General features: G+C 34.9%; 1 protein-coding gene across 3 annotated transcripts in view; it reads right to left on the bottom strand.

Moving 5' to 3' along the window:
* Positions 1-21,037, bottom strand: part of MAP4K3 (mitogen-activated protein kinase kinase kinase kinase 3) — a 181,968-nt gene that overhangs the window by 31,201 nt on the left and 129,730 nt on the right. For 2 of the 3 annotated variants that reach the window (XR_006781710.2, XM_045809020.2), the window contains exons 15-21: positions 20,515-20,577; positions 11,213-11,271; positions 5,155-5,193; positions 4,863-4,916; positions 2,742-2,784; positions 2,290-2,449; positions 1,331-1,443 (exon numbers count right to left, since the gene is read on the bottom strand). Coding sequence is in view for 2 of the 3 variants with exons in the window: in XM_045809020.2 (XP_045664976.2) it covers positions 1,331-1,443; positions 2,290-2,449; positions 2,742-2,784; positions 4,863-4,916; positions 5,155-5,193; positions 11,213-11,271; positions 20,515-20,577 (531 nt within the window). In the remaining variant the exon portion in view is untranslated. The remainder of the gene's footprint in view (positions 1-1,330; positions 1,444-2,289; positions 2,450-2,741; positions 2,785-4,862; positions 4,917-5,154; positions 5,194-11,212; positions 11,272-20,514; positions 20,578-21,037) is intronic. The other variant, XM_045809021.2, reaches the window with a different exon arrangement.

Here is a 21,037-nt window from a genome sequence, read left to right as displayed (position 1 = left end):
CAGTTCCTTACCCTAATCACATGAGCTAACACAGTGATAAAAATGCATACATAAAAAATGTATACATCTCTCAAAGGTTCTTATGCTGCACTATAGAGTCATAAGGCTGTATATTTCTGTACCACTACATTAAGAGGGCTGCTAAAATTTAAACTGATGAAAACAAAAGGGCCCTGCTCGGTTGGGCAGACTTCATAAAAACTTATTCCTGAAGGGCATTTTATGCTTTTGTTAACAATGTCCTACCTAAATTTCACAAATTACAGTGGATAATCCCAGTTAAGTGCTTTAACTGAAAATAAAAAATGGTATATCATATTATGTCATGAAATCTTAAAAAAGTTGATTAGATATAGTACAAAGGCCTCTAGCAATGTGCTTACTACATAAAATCATAGCTATACGCACATAAACATTTTAAACGTATTATAAATATCTACAAAAACAAACTTTAGTATACACAAAAACTTTAAAAAAATACCATCTCATCTCATGCTGAATTGGGGATTTTAAGGATGTTTTGTTGTTTTAAGTTCTATGATGACAGACAAATGTCTTCTGATGATGAAGAGCAAATTCTTCACAAATGTTAAAATACTTTAATCCCCGATAAATAATATTTATTTATCTGTAACAGGAATAGCTGTTAAGGTTAATTTCATCTTTCCTGAAATGATATTTTATACCTACTGGAAAATTTTCCTCCTTGTTAGGTATTTTCTTTGAGTAAGAGTAGTAATACCATGAATTATGTAGCCTACAGTTAAAAACTTGTCCTAAGTTCTAGCTTTCCTTATGTGTCCATGTTCTTCTTCCCGTAACTTTTTTTTTTAAGATTTATTTATTTATTTGACAGAGAGACAGCCAGCGAGAGAGGGAACACAAGCAGGGGGAGTGGGAAAGGAAGAAGCAGGCTCCCAGCGGAGGAGCCTGATGTGGGGCTCGATCCCAGAACGCTGGGATCACGCCCTGAGCCGAAGGCAGACGCTTAACGACCGCGCTACCCAGGCGCCCCTCCCATAACTTTTTGAGATTGAAAAAAGAACTAACTTTTTAAGAATCAATCTTATCTCCATGAGAATAATAATAGTTACCTGTATGCAGAAGGCCACATTTTATAATACACCATTATAACCAACTGGCCATCATTCAAAGTTTGCCACAGCAACGTTACTTTTTTTTAAGATTTAAGCAATCTATTATTATAATTAATATATTAAATACCATATTGTAAAATATGTAATTGCTAGTTTCATTAATTATAATAACAAAACTAACTTAACTATGAGAAAGAAAAATACAAGGAGAGCTTATAAATATAAATACCTACTGGTACATCTTTCTTTTCTTTCCTTGAAGGGTTTGTGCCTCTGTGTTCATTCTGTTGTTGATATAATGAACCATCTCGTTCACCATTTAACTGGAAGGAGCTCACTCCATTTCCTTCAGTGAGATGTTTAAATATATTTAAAAAGGATTAATTTTCATGAAAACTTTCATTCAGAAAATTACCAAGTAGGAAAGAAAAATCCGATCTCTCAGATGGTTTTCTGCCTTCATTTGGGATCACCCCATCAGAAATATTTAGTAATGAAGAACGAGTCTGATGCACATGTTCTGCTCCTTACATCTCTTTTTTCATATAGACAAATTTACAATCAGGTTATGTCTAAGCACATGTATTTGTGTAAAAGACAAAGAAACACTGAATATATAACTACTTTCAGGAAAGGGGCAATTTACACTACGTTATCCAGGAAACTTTAATTATTCTTTTTTAAATTGCGTCTTATGCATAATATGCAAGAATATAGTATTAAAACAACATCTAGGATTAATTTGGAGGCAAACACCTAGCAATACTGACAATCTTTTTCTAAAAATGATAAAATAAAATGAAGAAGTTAGAGTACCCTCCTCTTTTTCTAAAACACAAGTAGCCTACAACCAAAAACACACCGTCCTGTTTGGTCAGAGTTCAGTCTCTTCAGTTGCCTTGCTAAGATAAATGATGAACTGAACATTCCCAATTCTCCAGAGGGAAGAGGCTAGATATGAGATGAGAAACAAGGACATCTGAATCCCAGAACGGGTCACAGGTAATCCTGTCATATAAACACTACAAACCATGTGACAAAAAGCAGAAAACATCTCTATAGTTGTTGTCTTCCTCTTCCCCTCTCTCAAAGAAATTTCAAATACTCTCTTAAAATAAAGATACCCTCCATTTTTTTCACACAGTACTAAACCCTGGTAACATGCTTATCTCACCCTCCCTTCCCCCATTACCTAAAGCAATTGGCTTTTGTGGAGGTAATCTGGGAGGTGGTGGTCTAGGCGGAACTTGGGATGGTTTTGCTGGGCTCTCCGACGTGGGACATCTCTTGATGGTTCCTTGATTATCATCCTCAGTAGAATGAGTTTCCTGTGGTATGAATATGGACTTAGGCTGAAATAATACAGAAAAGGAGACCAATGATTAAACATGAAATTATTCATGTTTCATTCAAAAAGAAAAATATGAAACATTTTTCCTGAAGTAAAAAGTGGGATAATTAAAAAAAGACAAACAAATATAACCACAATCATCTATATCATGGTTGGTAACTTGTTCATGATTTTTTTTTGTGGATCCCAAATGAAAATAAGCTACAGAGAAACTATTAATACAGTACTACAGTGGCAGAACAATCACACATACACACACACGTTAACTCAAATTGAAAAACAAACCTGCTTACCTTTGGTGGCAAAGGAGGTGGAACTTTCGCTTTCATGGTTGAACTATAAAAACATGAGAGTTCAGAATCAGAATTGAATTATTACTAAAATATAATTAATTTTTCATAGATATGGAAGAAAATTTGCATAAACAAGTTCCTTTTTCTGAGAATATGAGCGTTTTCCAAAATATTCTGTGAAATGCTCAAGTTATACTGAATGAAGTTTTATTCAGAAGTAATTAAGGAGATATGCTTTCTTGGTTTCAAATTAAAACAGGAAAAGATAACTACAATTCCAGTTTATATCAATTGGAAGGTAATTATAATAAAAACATAAGCAGCAATTAGTTTAGGGAAAAATAGCAAAATGATATAGTATAAAAATATATTACAATGTAAGCTTTTTACTACTTTTAGGTATGAAATATCTCTGATAAAGCTCATCAAAAGCTACATACATTTGCTGCAAAATTTTAGGTAGAATTTATTTGATTGAAGCTAAAATTCATTACAACTCAGGATTGGCATTTTAGATGTACAAAAAAATTAAAAGATGATCGAGCATTAACTCTCAGATGAGGAGAGGGAGGCCCCAAGAGGTTAAGTGGCCTGAGTCAAGGTCACAGAGTAGTGAGGTACAAAGGAAGACCTATGCCTCCATGCCTCCAGCTGCTAGTCAGGTGTCACTCTACCATGAAACTGCACCTTTCTTAAAAGGGGGAAAAACAAAAATCTAAAAAAACTACGTATCAATGCTTACATAAGTGAAAATATTCCCTCTTTAAAAATACACTTATATCCAATGTATGTGTTTATTTAAAACATATCAGATGAAATTTATTCAACAAAGTACAAGCCTCTGTAGTTGTAGTAATAATTATAGCATCTACCAATTACTAATTTACAACATTAAATTACAAGATATATTTCCTGTGTTTGTCATCAATTAGTTTCTTTCAAAGTTCTTTGTCATCAGTCAGTGCTATGAACTGAGTTTTGTCCACCAAAATTCCTATCTTGAAGCCCAAACCCCCCACGTGATTATTATCTGGACACAGGGCTTCTAGAAGGTAATTACGGTTAAAGGAGGTTCTAAGGGTGGTCCTGACCCAACAGGACCTTATAAGAAGATGAAGAGATTGCTCTTTCTTTCTCTCCATGTACACATCAAGAAAAGATGATGCGAGGACACAGCAAGGAGGCAGCTGTCTACAACCCAGGAATAGGGCCCCCTACCAGGAACTGAATGGGCAGTTACTTTATCTTAGACACCCAAGACTCCAGAGCTGTGACAAATCTCTGTTATTCAAGTCACTCAGTCCATGGTATTTTCTTATGGCAGACGGAGCTAAGACAGACTTGCTTGGTACCAAGAAGTGGGGTACTGCTATAATAAATACCCAAATATGTGGAAACAGCTTTGGAACTGAGTAACGGGTAGAGGCTGGAAGAGTTCTAAGGTACATGCTAGAAATATGGACTTTAAGAGTGATTCTGATGAACGACCAGAAAGAGGAGAGATGGAGGAAAGTTTCCATCTTCTTAGAGAATATATAAATAATCACCAACAGAATGTTGGTAGAATGTGGACATTAAAAGCCATTCTGCTGGGGTCTTAGATGGAAATGATGAATATATTATCGGAAACGGGAGGAAAGGTAATCCCTCTTACAGAGAGGAGACAACTTGGCTGAATTGTGCTCATATTCTAGTGTTTAGTGGAAGGTCAACCGAGGTCATAAGAGTGAGGTCCTCATGAGACAGGAAAAGGGGGAGAGATTTCTGTCTCTGCATGCCTGGACTGAGGAAAGCCCATGTTGAGAACATGGTGAAAAGGCAGCCACGTGCAGGCCTGAAAGAGACCTCTCACCAGGAACTAAACTGGCCAGCAGCTCGAGCCCGAACCTCCCAGCCTCCAGAACTATGAGATCAATTGTTTAAACCACCAGGCTATGGTTATTTTGTTAATGTTGCTTGAGCTAACACAACTAGAATAGAGAAAGAGATAGAAACTGTGGTATAACCCATAATACTATGTTACTAATGACATTAAGATTACTGCCAATATTAAGCTGTCAGATTTATGAAATTAAACCAAATGACACGTTTTCGTTTATCAAAAACAGAAACAGAACTTACTGTTTAGATTCATCATCATCCCCTTCATCATCTTCTAAATGCGCCACATGCCCTCTAAGGACAAAGGATAATTCCACTGTTACTAAACGGACTTTACCAAATGGCTTAAGAAGAAATTTTAGAAAATGCAGGAAGGGCTACTGCAAGACAGAATTTTATTTCTGCAGCTTTATAGTATTCAGAATTAAACAACAACAAGACAACCTTCGGCTACGTGACAGAGAAGGGGGCAAAGAGACTTTACTCATCTATGACATAAAGTTTTTTAAGCTTAATTAAAAATCAAAATTACCGCTGATGTAATTCTTCTTCAACAGACTTCAGAAGACTCCTTAAAAGAAAACAAAAGCAAGAACAAAAAATGTGAATAAATAAGCAAAGGTATAGCAAGTACATATTTTCATCACTTTTACCTTACCCACAAACTTTTAAATTACTTTTTACTGTTCATTAACATCCGCTACAATGATCTCTATACCATAGAACGTCAAGTTATATTTAATAATATATCTATATTTTCTGTTGCTAATGTCTTTATACATGTATTTGAAATGAACAAAATAAATCCTAATGTTTACTGAAAAATACCAATTCAAACAGAGAACAACCCACCATGAAATGTCACAATAGGACTGACAAAACCATAATTGCAGGGTCATAGTCAGGGGTTTCCAGGACTCAAATTTTACCTGGAACATTTTACCTGACACCTGAAATTATATTTTCTTTTTCTTAAAATAAGGAAGGTGACACACTTTAAAAAAAACATGCTCTCAGGCAATCCTACAAAATGAAACTCAACAGGTTGGATCTCTGCAAAAGCATGCATGCATGTGATGTGAATACATGAATGTAGTAGCACTTGGCTTTCACGGAAGACACTCACTTACCTGAAGCATCTGTTCTCCAGTGGTGTACTGGCAAACACATTTACACTTTTGGGAGACTAAGCCTGTATCAGACCAGGTGTGAGGATTTTATCATTAGGAGCAATTTATGAAACTTTGATATTCAGGAATGTAAGAGAGCACTCGTGGCATTCCTGAAGTTCCCTTACTTCTTGTCACTGCAAGTTCATGCAGCGTATTTCCTATGTTACACTCTTCAAGCATAAAAACTCCATAGCTTTCTTAAAGCCAATGGGATAGGAGGATACATGGTTACCAGATTACGGAGGTGAAAGTGAGTCAACAGAAAACTTACTCTCCTTGAAAGTTGTAAGGCAGTACCTTCTAATCATTCTCCCCCTCTGATATGTATTGGAAAAAACTGCCCTTAGAATTATCAAAACATAAAACCAGAGAAACTGAAAGGAATGGTTAGCTGGTATAAACAATTAATAGAACAGATTTTGGTCTTCAAATATCTTAATTAGGCCAGCTTACTAACAATCTAAATATTAAAAAACGACAAAGCTCTAAATCAAGTGTAAATGACATGGGAAAGCCATAAACTAATTGCAAATCCTGTTCTGCAGATCAAAAAAATTGCGGTATTTCAGTCAAATCTATCATCTAACTCACAAAGCTCTTCAGGGGCCAGCTCTAGGAAGGCAGGAGCCTCTGACTAGAAGCAGGATGGCAAACCGATGCCAGGTTATGAAGCAAAGTGAGCCTGAATCTGAGTCCTGCCTCTGTCCCTGTAAGCTGCGTGGCCTTCAATAAGTTATCTGCAATGCTTCAGTTTCCGTATCTATAAAACAGGAATTATAACAATTATAACCTACATCGAAGTGTTTATCTGATACACTGAATATGGGTAAAATGCTTAGAATAGTAATTCAGAATACACTAAGTACTCAATTAGTATTTTCTTTATTATGACTGACTGAGCAACATTTCTTTAGCAATTCTGTAAGTGTGGTCTAGGGATCTCCAAGGTCCCTTGGTCTCCTGTAGGGGGTCTGCAAGAACAAAACTATTTTCATACTGCATATAATAAAAAAAGCATTTACCCTTTGCACTCTTGTTCTTTCATTGAGAATGAAACTCTGGAGTTTTCCAGAGATTACAAAATGCATGTTAACAGAACAGATTAATAGCAGATACGAGAATCCGGCTGTCTTCTACTAAGCCAGATATTAAAGAGATTTGCAAAAAATGTAAAACAATGACACTTTTTTTTTTTTAAAGATTTTATTTATTTAGTTGACAGAGATAGAGACAGCCAGCGAGAGAGGGAACACAAGCAGGGGGAGTGGGAGAGGAAGAAGCAGGCTCATAGCAGAGGAGCCTGATGTGGGGCTCAATCCCGTAACGCCGGGATCACTCCCTGAGCCGAAGGCAGATGCTTAACCGCTGTGCCACCCAGGCACCCCAACAATGACACTTTTCTTACTATTACTTTGTTTCAGAAAAATCTAGCTGTTTTTCATAAAAAATGTTATTAGTGGGCCTCAACAAAAAGTCAGTTGAATTACACTGACATATATAAAATCTATTATCACAATTATTTGCTGCTCCTAAGTCTCATGAGAGGAATCAAGTGGTGTTACAAGGAAGGTATCATAAAGCGGTGGCATTTAAATTGATCCTTAATGATGACAAATTTTTTTTAATACACACACACAAAATGTTATTTATGATAACATGTAACGAGTATATTACTATTTTAAATAAGTAAATATTTTGAAAAGTTCTCAGTGTAAATTTCTGATACTATAAATATTGACAGTTTTAACCCATAGAAACAAAAGCTCACTGGAGTTCTCAATAATTTTTAAGATTGTAAAGGATCGTGAGACCAAAAATTGAAGAAGCACTGCTTTAAACTATTCTACTAAGTTAAACATAGTAACTCTGAAGTATACAGTGGGCTTTTATATCCTTTTAGAAGATATGAAAAACACTTTCTTACACACATGACAACAGTTTTGGGGGCACCTTTTTCCAGCAGAGAATATTCAAATTTGAAAATAATTAAAAAGGAAATTCAAAATGTAGTTTATTTTCAATTACCATATTTAATTGGACTTACATGGCATTCCACTTTTTAAAAAAGAATCTTCCTGAGAGTGTTAGGTTCTCCAAGAATAAGAGAGAAAAGCTTAATAAGATCATAGAAAAGCAACTAGCCTATGCCTAGGGACTCACGTAAATTTATTGTTTATTTACTTGTAAATCTCCTACTATGTGTTACAGATACTTTGTTAATACAGTTATACAATTCATGAAGTTTTAATGAAAAGTAGGATATATGATTTGCTTTTCAGGCTTTACAAAAGAAAAAATGAAACATGGCTAAATTTGCTAGGAGGTTCATTTACAGTAAATACTGTATCTTGAGAGCCCTAGAGAAATATGTGACACTGATTTAATCACTAAGATTGGGTGCTCTACAATAAACAGTGTCAATATTCACTAGCCCATGTGGATTCTTCTGTATGGAAATTTTAGAAAGTAATGAACAAAATAAAACAGAACGATGCCCACAGATACTGAGAGTTACTAAGTCAATCGAAAATAACTAGGAAATCTGGATGAAAAGTTAAAAATGGAACAATATGCAAACATAGATTTAACTGGTGAAGTGAAGAAACTTATACAGGGAAGTAAAAACCACAGCCAAAATATTCAGCATATTCAAATTAGCTAAGAAATTCACGCTGCTGGTTACTAAAATCTGAAATTGCCTAAATGGCTCAAAAAAAATCTTTACTGTCCCAATTATATTTGAAGACAAAACAAAAAAACTTCCTATTTCTTTAAAACCAAAGAGCAATTTTATTCACTTGTATTCACTTGCTCTTAAAATCAACAATTACTTACTGAGTAAATACTACAGATAAGGGCAATTAATAAGTATTTATTAAACCCCAACTGTCCTAAATGCTTTGCAATGATTACTACATTTCACCCTTAGCACCCTACAAGGCAAGAACTATTATAATCCCCATTTTACTAGAGAAAACTGAGGTTAATTTCTCAAAGTCACATAGCTTACAGGAAGAGAGCGTTCTGACTCCAGATCTGACGTTTACTACTACTACACACAATTGTGCCAGGAACTGTGTAATTCAGTTTACTCTTTTCACCATTATTTAAGTCTTTAGAAGAGAATCTATCGTTAGAATTTCTGCTCTACATTAAAAACAAAATCAGAAATAATTTATTTTCTTTTAAAAATAGTATTTTGTTGGTTTTAAATGATCAGAAAAGTTGATCCTAATAATAACAGCATTCAAAAGAAAAGAAAACCCAGTAAGTCAAAATACATATCATTCTTTTAAAAACAAAACAAAACAAAACAGGGGCGCCTGGGTGGCACAGCGGTTAAGCGTCTGCCTTCGGCTCAGGGCGTGATCCCGGCGTTACGGGATCGAGCCCCACGTCAGGCTCCTCTACTATGAGCCTGCTTCTTCCTCTCCCACTCCCCCTGCTTGTGTTCCCTCTCTCGCTGGCTGTCTCTATCTCTGTCAAATAAATAAAAATAAAATCTTAAAAAAAATAAATAAATAAAAAGAAAACAAAACAAAACAACCAAACTATCTTAGTTCCTGTTTGGTCTGGAATAGGTAGAAACCCATAAATGGAAATCTGTCTGCCTGATCACCTATGGAGAAAGCAGGAAATCCTGTGAGTTTTAAAACACTGCCTAGTCACAAGAATAAAGCAGACGTATCAGTACAGTAAGAGAAGTGCTACATCCATGCTCATGTCACATGTATGTATATACCTGTACACGAAACACAGCCAAAGGTCAAATTTTTGGCCAACCTACCTTGCCAGTGATTCGTTATATAGAATACAGTTCCTTAAGCAGGGATCCAATTAATCAAAAAATGAAGGTTGGGTAAATTATTAACATTTTACCTAGCCAAAGTAACTATATATTATGAAAATGTCTAACAATTAGAAATGGGAACTAAGGAATCTGGAAAAGCATTTAGTGATGGGTCATATTTTTTTTTGCATTCCTGCAAGTATATAATTTAAAAATAATTTCAAAATGAACCAAAAAAGGACAAATGAAATATTTCTCCAAATTATCCACTGTCTCTTAAAATTTGCTAACAAGGTCCTTAAAACCAGTGACTTTAAATTTAGACAAAACAACATAAAAAGCACTTCAGAATTTTTATTTGCTAACCACTATGAGACAAACTTTCTTTGCTGTCTATCAACGAATCAGGACAGATTACAAATAGCACATAGTTACTCTTTAGATAAAATTTCATTTGTCTACGAGGGAAATTTTAAGCTTATTTTCCATTTTAGGAAACCTAAATCAGGTTAATTTAAAAAAAAAAACAAACACCTCATCGTATTTAACTGAAGTTTTAGCTTAAATCAAAACTAATGCATTTCTCTAGGTTGTCAAAGTCTTTCCTCCGTGTTGAGAAAAGAGGGTGTATTGAAACACTGAGTCTATAAAAAAGGAGAGAGACATGATTTTGCATTACCTTTAAATGCGAGCTACTCGTCTTTAGTCACCATTTCTCAACTGCTTAAAGTATGGATGTAAGTATATTTCTCAACTCTCTAATGGAAGTGAAATCATATGTTGAAATTTTAAGTTGTTCTGATTATTAAAATAGTATCTACCTTGCTGGGAGATTTTGGCAATTTAAACAGTATTTCCTTACAAATTAGATTTTATAATGACAATCTATTCACGAACTCGGGAAATAAGAACCTACTGGGAACAGCAGAGTCCTGTCCCCTTCCCTTGCTGACTCAGGACTGCAAGCACCTTAAATTGTTACACCTTGTAAGCCGCCTTTTCACCACAGTGCTGCACCATCCAGACAGGTGCCTGGCATAGAGGAGGCCTTTAATAATTGTTGGATTTACTTCTTGCATGAATTGATAATTCTTAAGACACCAGACACATTTTAACTACTACCTACTTTTTGAAAAGCTCTTAATGGCTAAAAAGTCAGGATAAAGGTTTCTAAACAGTATGAATATTCCCAGCTATTTTTAGAGCCAACACACGTGGGACATGACCAAAGCAAGTTTTATAAGGAATAAACAGGTCAACTTTAAAAAGAAAAGAAAAAAAATCCTGAAACATATATTGTCTTCAGTTGGAATGTACTTCATTTTTTTCTAACAAGTAAGGTCTACAGAGTAGCATGATATAAAAAACTTAAGGTGATCGTCCCCATTATGACAGCTACTGACTAAATAATTAGCAAAGTAGCAATGAAGAAAAGTTAAAAGCATATTATAAAACATATCTACCAGACTAACACATTTAATTCTGGAAATATTAAAATATATTTATATATTAAATATTATATATAATAAAATATACAATAAATATAAATACATAATATAATAAATACATTAAAGTATAAAGTAACTCAATTGTGAATTTAAATTTAATTTAAAAAGAACTTTACTTACTTGTTTGCACCCAAAAAGTAACCACTTTGGTGTCCTTGTCCATATTCCAGCTGTAGATCCTAATAGTATAAAATAACATATTCAGCAAAAGAGTAGTATATTACAAATCATGATACACAAATAGATATATTTTAAAAGAGAAACCCCAGACTGCAAATAAATCTGTATTGCTATATGTTCTTTAACAAAAAAAAGGCATAGTAGGACTTCCAACAATGAAAGATGTCAGAAGTTTGTAATTGTGATTTAAGTATTTATTTAAGTTCAGTATTTTTCTGGGAACTTGTCTGAATAATAAACACAAGTTTCATTTATGGTTATTGCTTTTGTAATTAAAATTTGTAAAAATCAGTTTTTAGAAAGAAAAATGCTCAAATAAGATATTTGACATCAAGCTATAATGAAGCAAAAATGAGTACAGAAGAAAACAAGCAACAAAAATCTTGACCTTGTATATAAGATCTGCGATAATTATGTATATATACACATTGACATATTTCTACTATTGCTTCACGCAGATGATAATTTTTTAAAGATATAGAGTAGGGTGCTCTTTTTAAGTAAATTACATAGATGAATATGCACAAGGTTGTAAATTATCCTTAAAGGATTTTTAATAATTTTTTAAAGAGTTAAGCAGAAGAACTTCAAATGAGTATTACCAAAGTCGTTCCTTAACTAAACATTTCCACTGAATGCTACAGGCTGTAGAGAGTTAAGAAGTGAAATTTAAAGGGACTAACAATATGTATCAATTCAAATGCCATTTCAAGAAAAAAAAAAAGTTTTCTAACAACCATGGAAAGTACAAAGTAAAGCTTCACTTCCTCCCTTTTTTTAAGTCACTGTATTTCAAGCACGGTTTTAACAATAAAGGGGGAATATTTAACATCTTATGTGAATTTTATTTTCATCAGAATATAGTGTACTTAAAGTGTTTTCTAATTACAGAAGATATTGCCAAATGCACAATCAGGATTTAGCGCAAAAGATAACTTCCTTTGAGTAGCCTTCCAAGACTGTGCACGAAAAGGTGCAACCTTTTCCATGTCTCCACAGCATTTAATACAAGTTCTCCTCTAGCACTTAGACTGTCTTTTAATTAATTTATTTACCAGTCTATAAAAATAGGAGCCAGGCTGTGAGCTCCTCAAACAAAGGGAAGCTATTAAATTCACCTTTCTTTCCTACAGCCCAGGGTCTAGAATAGTACCTGGCATACACTAACTAGGCCCTTAAATAAATGCTTATTTATTTTCTGTTTATTTTCCTGCAAATGGACAACTAACACTTCAGCCTTGTTAAGATACACAAATTCTAGATCACAAAAAAATTAAGCCTAGGAATATGAGGGTTCTAGGCAATACATTGCATTTAAGTGAAACGCACTTTAACGTTTAAGTACTCAAGCACCTGTCAAAAAGTTAACTGATGAAAAACAGAATCAAAATCCTGGTTCAGACAAGACTCAGATTTTGTCTTCTTCAGTATTTCCGTGCTTTCATGCATAATAAATGGTCTTACCAGTGACAGAAAAATAATATATCATAAACAAATAAGATCAGTCAACTCTCACACTGGTATCACATGAAATTCTAATGAAAAAGTTTACGTGTTCTAATTCATAATAATATATCTTAATGGGATGATAGCACTGTTATCATAAGACTGCCAAACAACTATGCTGCATAATTTAAGTGGTCATGACTTTGTACAGGAACCTTTAAACTTCGGCATTCAGTAAAGAGAAGGACTAATCTCAGTTAACGCACTTCTAAATTCAAGTCTGTTTTCTTCAGCTATAGGAAACTGCACCACCTCTACCATATCAGCAATCTCTTTAGCCAAAAGACTCTCTTAAGCCCTTAATCGAATAATGGCTTCTAGAAGTGTGCATTTGTGCAGAGTGGCCATGGTTTCTGTTACATAAACACAGATGTGGCTGTTGTAGGAACAGTCAGCTTATGATACATGACAACTACCAGGTTGATGACAATGATTTTTAAAAAAGTTAATTGAGATTAGCAGACTACTTAGGAAGGTAAGAGAAGAGTCTAAAATAACTAGTGTAGGAGCGCCTGGGTGGCACAGCGGTTAAGCGTCTGCCTTCGGCTCAGGGCGTGATCCCGGCGTTATGGGATCGAGCCCCACATCAGGCTCCTCCGCTATGAGCCTGCTTCTTCCTCTCCCACTCCCCCTGCTTGTGTTCCCTCTCTCGCTGGCTGTCTCTATCTCTGTCGAATAAATAAAATCTTTAAAAAAAAAATAAAATAAAATAAAATAAAATAACTAGTGTAGTATTTTAATAGAAAATTGAACATAGGTTCATATGCAGAATAACATTCACGCCAGGGAGAAGTTGCAGATACATTCAAGTCAGATGATTAAATGCGTCATGTGTCAAGCCCTACCAGGAAAGCTAAAATTAAAAGGGGCTCATTCTTTATTAATTCCTTCTCCATAAATCAAGTTATGTTTTTAGCAACCATGGAACAAAAACAATCTGCTAGGAATGTCATCAAGTAAAAGAATTACACCAAGTCCTTTTAGTAAGTATTGAATCTCATTTAACTCAACTAGTATTTACTTAGAACCTATTATATGCCAGGAATTCAGACAGTAAATCATTCAAGGAAAATTAGAAGAAATAAAAAGGCAGAAAAGTAAAACTTGGGCAAAGTTAGTAGCTATTTATATAGCTTCAGAACAGTCTAAGAAAGATTGATCTAAAATGCTTGTCAAGTAGTACTTGGAAGCTTTTCTATAATAGAAAAATGCTACCAAAATCATGCTTGGAAAAGCACTCAAGATAACCTTAGACGATGGTATAACACAGCAATCCTTTGTAAGCTAAATAATAATATATTTGAACATGCCAGGAGAGACATAAAAAAAAATCAGTAGCACAAATGAGACATCAGCTTATTAACGAACGACAATGTTTAACTACACTGTAAAGTCAAATAAGTAACAAGGACTGAAAACATGCAACAGTCTCCTCGAATAGATTCAACTTGAGTGCTCATGCAAAAATTGAAGGTGGTCACTCTAGCCCAGTGAAAATATCTTTTTTGGGTCAGAAAATCCTAACTTCAATTTTAATGAATGGGGAAGCACAGACAGCATCTAAATAAATAAATAAATAAATAAAGGGCAGAACACAGAACATAGGAAAAAGAAAATATATGATCAAGAAAATCTTATTACTGTTTTTTCACAAATCCCTTGGGAGGTTGCAAAGTCTACACCTGATGAAAAAACAGCAGGAAGTTAACAGAACTGGCTACCGAAACATAAAAGAAAAAATACTTCAATATATTTTAACCAACAAAAAAGAGAACAGCCCGAGGAGAGTTTTTTCCTCATCAAAAAATGAGAAAATTGTGATATGAATAAAGTCATTTTAAGATACCTTTTAATATTGTAGATAATTTATAGAAGTAAAAAAAATGAATTGTGGACAAAGCAAAAAAGATTTTATTTCTCAAAAAAAGAGAAGCCCGTGAGGTCAGAACACTAACAAATGAACACTAAGCAGTCTTCATGACTCTTACATGGCAAACTTGGAAATAGAGATCAGAAGGGTAGGTTTGCCGTTCCAGAAAATGTCCTGTCATTGTGCAGCTATGGAATGAATTCTCCTTAGAAACTGTCTTCATTATGTACCAAGTAAGAAGAGTAACCACGGCACATAAACTTAATGATAAGTAATAGTTTAACAAACTTGAAATAAGGCTGGCATTTACTGTTTCTTTTTCAAAATAAATTTAACTTTATTTTTAGACTTTATTCAATTCTGACCTAATTAAGGGGTAATCTTAAAGTACTTTTGTTAGGTTTACTGATAATGATCAATTGGGTGTATCTTTCTGATGTCTTTAATTATAATTTAAATATTTTATTCTTACTTTTTCAGGCATACTCTAAGTTTCTTCAGAGCAAAGATTATGTTACTATTTATGCTCCTCCACAGCAATTAACATAGTGTTTTGTATATAAGTAACTTTAAATATATTTTTCTTGGCATATAGGCTAAAATATCCAGTAAAATTAGGCAAATTAGAAAAAAATTGGCCATCAGTTAAACAGATATATAATCCTTTAATCTGAAGACGGCATCTCACATCAGATAAACCCATTTTATGGTTATGGGCCAAACGCTTACTATTTTTTAAATAATATATTTTATTGAACCAACATATCCAAAGTATTATCATTCTACCATATAATAAATATAAAAATGATTAAGGATATGTTTACATTTCTTTTTTTAAAACAGAAGTACAGTTGACACTTATTAGTTTCAGGCGTACAACATAGTGATTCAAAACCTCTATACGTTATGCTGTGCTCCCCATAACGGTAGCTGCCATCTGTCACCATACAACATTATTACAACACCACTGACTATATTCCCTATGTTGCACCTTTATCCCTGTGACTAATTGATTCTGTAACTCGAAGACTGTACCTCCAATTCCCCTTTACCCATTTTGCCTATCTCCCACCTCCCTCTCTTCTGGCAACCACCAGCTTGTTCTCTGTATTTATAGGTCTGTTTCTGTTTTTTTTTTTTGGCTTGCCTGTTCATTTGTTTTGTTTTTTAGATTCCACATGTAAGTGAAATCATATGGTATTTGTCTTTCTCTGATTTACTTCACTTAGCATACCTTCCAGGTTCATCCATGGTTCTGCAAATGGGAAGATCTCATCCTTTTTTTATTGCTGAGTAATTAATATTCCTGTGTGTGTGTGTGTGTGTGTGTGTGTGTGTGTGTGTGTGTGTGTCTACCACAGCTTCCTTATCCACTCATCTGTTGATGGACATTTAGGCTGTTTCCATAATTTGGTTATTGTTAATAATGCTGCTATAAACATCAGGGTGCATGTATCCCTTTGTAGTATTTTTGTATTCTTTGGGGAAATACCCCCGTACTGCAATGGTTGGATCTTAGGGTAGTTCTATTTTTAACTTTTTGAGGAACCTCCATACTGTTTTCCAGAGTGGCTGCACTATACACCCCCACTTAACAAGTGTACAAGGGCTCCTTTGTCCCATATCCTTGCCTTGTTAATTCTGGACTTTTTGATTCTTGCCATTCTGACAGGTCTGTCGGTGATATCTCACTGTGGTTTTGATTTGCATTTGCCCAATGATTAGCGATGCTGACTATCTTTCCTTATGTCTGTTGGCTATCTGCTGTCCTTGGAGAAATGTCTATTCAGGTCCTCTGCTCATTTAACTGGATAGGGGTTTGTTTGTTTGTTTGTTTTTTGTTTTGGTGTTGTGAAGCTTTTTTTTAGGTATTTTGGATATTAACCCCTTACTCAATATATCATTTGCAAATATCTTTTCCCATTCGATAGGTTATCTTTTTGTTTTGCTGATGGTTTCCTTGTCTGCAAAAGCCTTTTATGTTGGTATAGTCCCAATAATTTATTTTTACTTTTGTTTCCCTTGCCTTTGGAGACATATCTAGAAAACTGTTGCTAAGGCAACAAAAGAGATTATGTTTTCTTCTAGAAGCAAAATTCTTACTATTTAATTATTGTATCATGGTGAGGTTTTTTAACTGGTATCTTCTCAAAATTTGCAGACCTCTTTTACTAACGATTCTGGAAATCAAGCTCTGTTCTCTGGTTTCACACATTATGATTATCTAACTTAAAAAATCTGTATTGTAATAATGAAATCTGAGGTGTAACAGTCTCAATTCATTTACAAAATTATAAAATGAATACCCTTAGCACTTAAAACAATAAGAAATCACTGATGATACGGGACTTTTAAGCAGCAAAGTCTTTAACGGGGTAAATGTTTTGGGGCGCCTGGGTGGCTCAGCTGTTTAAGTGTCCGGCCTCTTGATTTCAGCTCAGGTCATGATCTCAAGGTCATGAGCTCGAGCCCCCCATGGGCTGCACTCAGTGTGGAGTCTGCTTGAGATTCTCTCCCTCTCCCTCTCCTTCTGCCCCTTCCCTTGCACATGCCTGTGCAGACTCTCTCTCTCTCTCTCAAATAAACAAATAAATAAATAAAATCTTTAAAAACAAACGAAAAAAGGGGTAAATGTTTCTCCTGGGTCCCAAAAGATGTACACTTGTCACCTTGGTGCCAAGTGCCTACTAAGATGACAGCCAGACATTCTGGGTTCATCAGGTTTCTAGTGGCAACAAGTATTTGTAACAGTTGGAAATCCTGCTCACAGTGCCAAAGTGTTAGGACTGATAAAATTAGGCAATTGAAATAGCTATGGACACTTCACACCCATTAGGATAGCTATTGTTACTCTCACACACACAGACACCCCGAAAACAACAAGTGTTGATGAGGATGTAGAGAAACTGGCGCCCTTGTGCACTGCTGGTGGGAACTGTAAAATAAAAACAGCTGCTATGGAAAGAGGCATGGCATTTCCCTCAGAAATTAAACGTAGAGTTACCACATGATGCAGCAACTCTCCTTCTTGTTATATGCCCCAAAGAACTAAAAGTAGAATCTCGACAGGTATTGCACACCCAAGTTCAGAGCAGCATTATTCCCAATAGTACAAAGGTGGGAGCAATCCAACTGTCCACTCACAGATGAACGAACCAACAAACTGTGGTAGAGAAGCACGCACACACACACAGACACAAACATCATTCAGCCTTAAAAAGGAAATTCTGACACACGCTACACATGGATGAACCTTTAAAGATGTGGCCTGATGCTAAGTGAGGGGAGCGAGTCACAAAAGGACAAGTATTATACGATTCCACTTACGTAAGGTATGTCAAAGGGACAGAAACTAGAATGCTGGCTGCCAGGAGCTGGAAGGAAGGGGGAATGGGCGTTATTGTTTAACGGGTAAGGAGCTGCAGTTGGGAAGACGAAAATGTTCTCAAGGTGGATAGTGGTGACGGTTGTACAATATGAATGAACTTAATGCCGCTGGACCGTACACTTAAAAATGGTTACAATGGTAAATTCTGTGTTGTGTATATTTTACCACAATAAAAAAATAACTATGGAACATATATATACTGCGTGAAAAGAGAGATTACGAGTGCGAGCTCAGTATTCGTGGAAAAAAAACTCGATGACGTGGGGTAGAGGTAACACGGACAGTGGTTAGGTCTGAATTCCTAAGCCAGGCTGCCCCAATCAAAACCCACCTCGGCCATTATTTAGCTGGGTGGTAAGAGTAATTTCAACTTCTTTAGACCTTAAATCCCCTCATTTGTAAAACATGGATTTTAAGTTAATACATCAGAAGTGTTTAGAATGCCTTGTTTAAAAACCCATAGATAAATGTTAGCTTTTATTACCATCAGAAGTGAACTCTTAAAGGCTGATTTTATAAATTGTAGAATCTGACAAATAATGGCATTCATCCCTCTTCTGTCAGCACTATCTAACTCGTTAACTATCCCTAAAGCCCTCTGTCGTAAGAAATCCTGATGACTTGGGGGTAGGGGCAGTTCCAGGGAACAGAGCCCAGATAACTTATTCAGGTTACCAGGCTAGTTCCAGAAACACAGGCCACAGAAAAGAAAAACTGGGATTCTAAAGACTATGTTTCTGGGTTTGTTGTTGTTGTCTTTTCTAGACAATATTAATAAATAAGTCAATTTAAACTTTTGATTCTGTGGTTTTTTATTTCCACAACAAATTTCACTAATTGTCATTCTAGCCTACATATGTGTAATTCTGAAAAAATCTTTAATCCGAAAGTCACTGACTGTTTTCTTCAGACATTTCATCTCTCTTTCCCCTTTGGACAGTTAATTCCCAATCCTTATACTTTCTGGTCCTCTCTGGACGATTTGATGCACTCTTCTTTCATTTGTGACAGTCCATGTACTGACTCTTTCAGCTTTTCTACTGCTTCTTCCCTCTCCCATGTTGGTTCTACCTTTGACTGCAAAACACAGGGATCACCCACTGTGGTAACCAGTTTCCTACACTCCTTCCTCCTTCAGCCCTAACTAGCAAACACACACAATCTCATGGTTTCATCTATCATTTCTTCTTTAATGACTTCAATTTTCCTCTTCTGAGCTAATCCCGTAATTCCAGTAGTAGTATGACCATTTCCATAATTTCAGCTCTTTATCTGCCATCTCTCAAAACTGTGGTCCGTGCTGATGAGCATTCCCATATCAATTCCCATGAAACATTGGAGGCATCCGCCCATTCTCTTCCTGAAGACTCTATAATGGTTCCTACACTACAATGAAATCAGTCTTAGTCCCTTCCGGAAGCCAGATAAACCACATTAACCCAAAAGCTTTTCTCCTCTGATTTCCACAGCACCTATTACATATGGTAGCCTCTTATCATTAACACCACCTGTTGGCAATCCACTATATATATTGTTGTATGGCTGACAGTTTATACATCCAAGTGTTTTCTGCCCATCAAGACAGCAACTTCCTCCAAGCGAAATTATGTGTAAATAGTCCCTTCCATGTTCTACAAATATTACAGGGCATAGATTTAAGAATTTATATAATCATTTAAATCAACCAGATTTGAGAGAAGTATGTTATTAAAGCAGAGAGAAAGGAAAGAGAAGGAAAATTCCAATGAAAAGGCAAAAAAGTATAATCTAGGAGTAAATATGCAGGCAACTTGGAGCCCTGGCTAGGTACAGAGAAAAAAACCATTTAAAAGCAACTATTAAAAGTATTATTTATTTAATATTTACCAGGGTTAATTTTCCTCTTTTCTTACCTAATGGTAACACAGCCTTAATATTTGTAACTTCAGGGGGGCTTTAAAATCCAAATTTCGGCCTGAGAAAACTGGATATTACCTAATGCTACAAAGTTAAAATTTCATCTAAGACTCAATTCATTGTTAATTAGGGATGTTATTTTTTAAAATTATATATGCATACATTGATATGTAATATATAAACGTAATATATGTGATACATAAAAGTAGTTTAATATATATGAATGGATATGTGTGTGTATATATATGTATGGATGATTTCTAGTTCACTAAAATAAGTCACATTATTAAAACAACATTTTTATAGGAAAATTTAATTTAAAAAATACATCTGAGAAAATTAAGTACTTTTCATAAAAAAAGGAAAATTAAAAAAATTTTTAATAATATATTTGAGTAGATATATTTAACTTGTTCTGGAAAAAATGGCTATATCAATATACAGAAGCTTGCTAAATGGCAGGAATGTATAAAACAATGCTTAAACTGGTTCATTAAAATTGGACAAAATATTTGATCAAAAAAACGAAAAACAATTAAGACTAAACAATGCTGACAAAGAAAATCAGAAGATGAGAAATACCAGATTAGATCTTGCAGTGTAGTATATTTCTTCTGAACTGTCCAAAAAACCATCACTGTCGGGCTGTTTAGCAGAGACCAAGAAACCCAAGTTATTTACACTTAGACTAAAAGCCACAAATTCACAAAGGGAAACTGTCACAAGTGAGGTAAGTCCTGCTAACATAATCTTATTAAGGCAAATGCCAAGTCAAATCATATCAAGGAGCTTCTAAAATAGCAATAATGCAACGACTTTGCTCTGTGATGCAGTTATTGAATTAGTACAGAATTTAAATACATGCAATGCCAACTTAAAAAAGGAAACAGAAAACAAACTCCAACTGCCTTAACAAAATGCTATTAGCATTTAAGAACATCACGACTAGACTACTTTTTGTTCTTAACCTTCTCCATCCTCTATGTAAATGTTGGGCTTAAGTAGTTTAATATCATCATTTTACGAATTTTTATTTGACACTCCTTTCCTCCATGCTGGTATACTGAATTAGAATAACTCCATAATTTAAAGGCTAAAGATTCAC

The sequence above is a fragment of the Ursus americanus genome, chromosome 7 (genome assembly GCF_024610735.1).
Source record: "Ursus americanus isolate L20-20 chromosome 7, mUrsAme1.1.p, whole genome shotgun sequence".
In the NCBI taxonomy this organism is placed as follows: domain Eukaryota; kingdom Metazoa; phylum Chordata; class Mammalia; order Carnivora; family Ursidae; genus Ursus; species Ursus americanus.
This window is presented reverse-complemented; position numbering and strand designations above follow the sequence as displayed.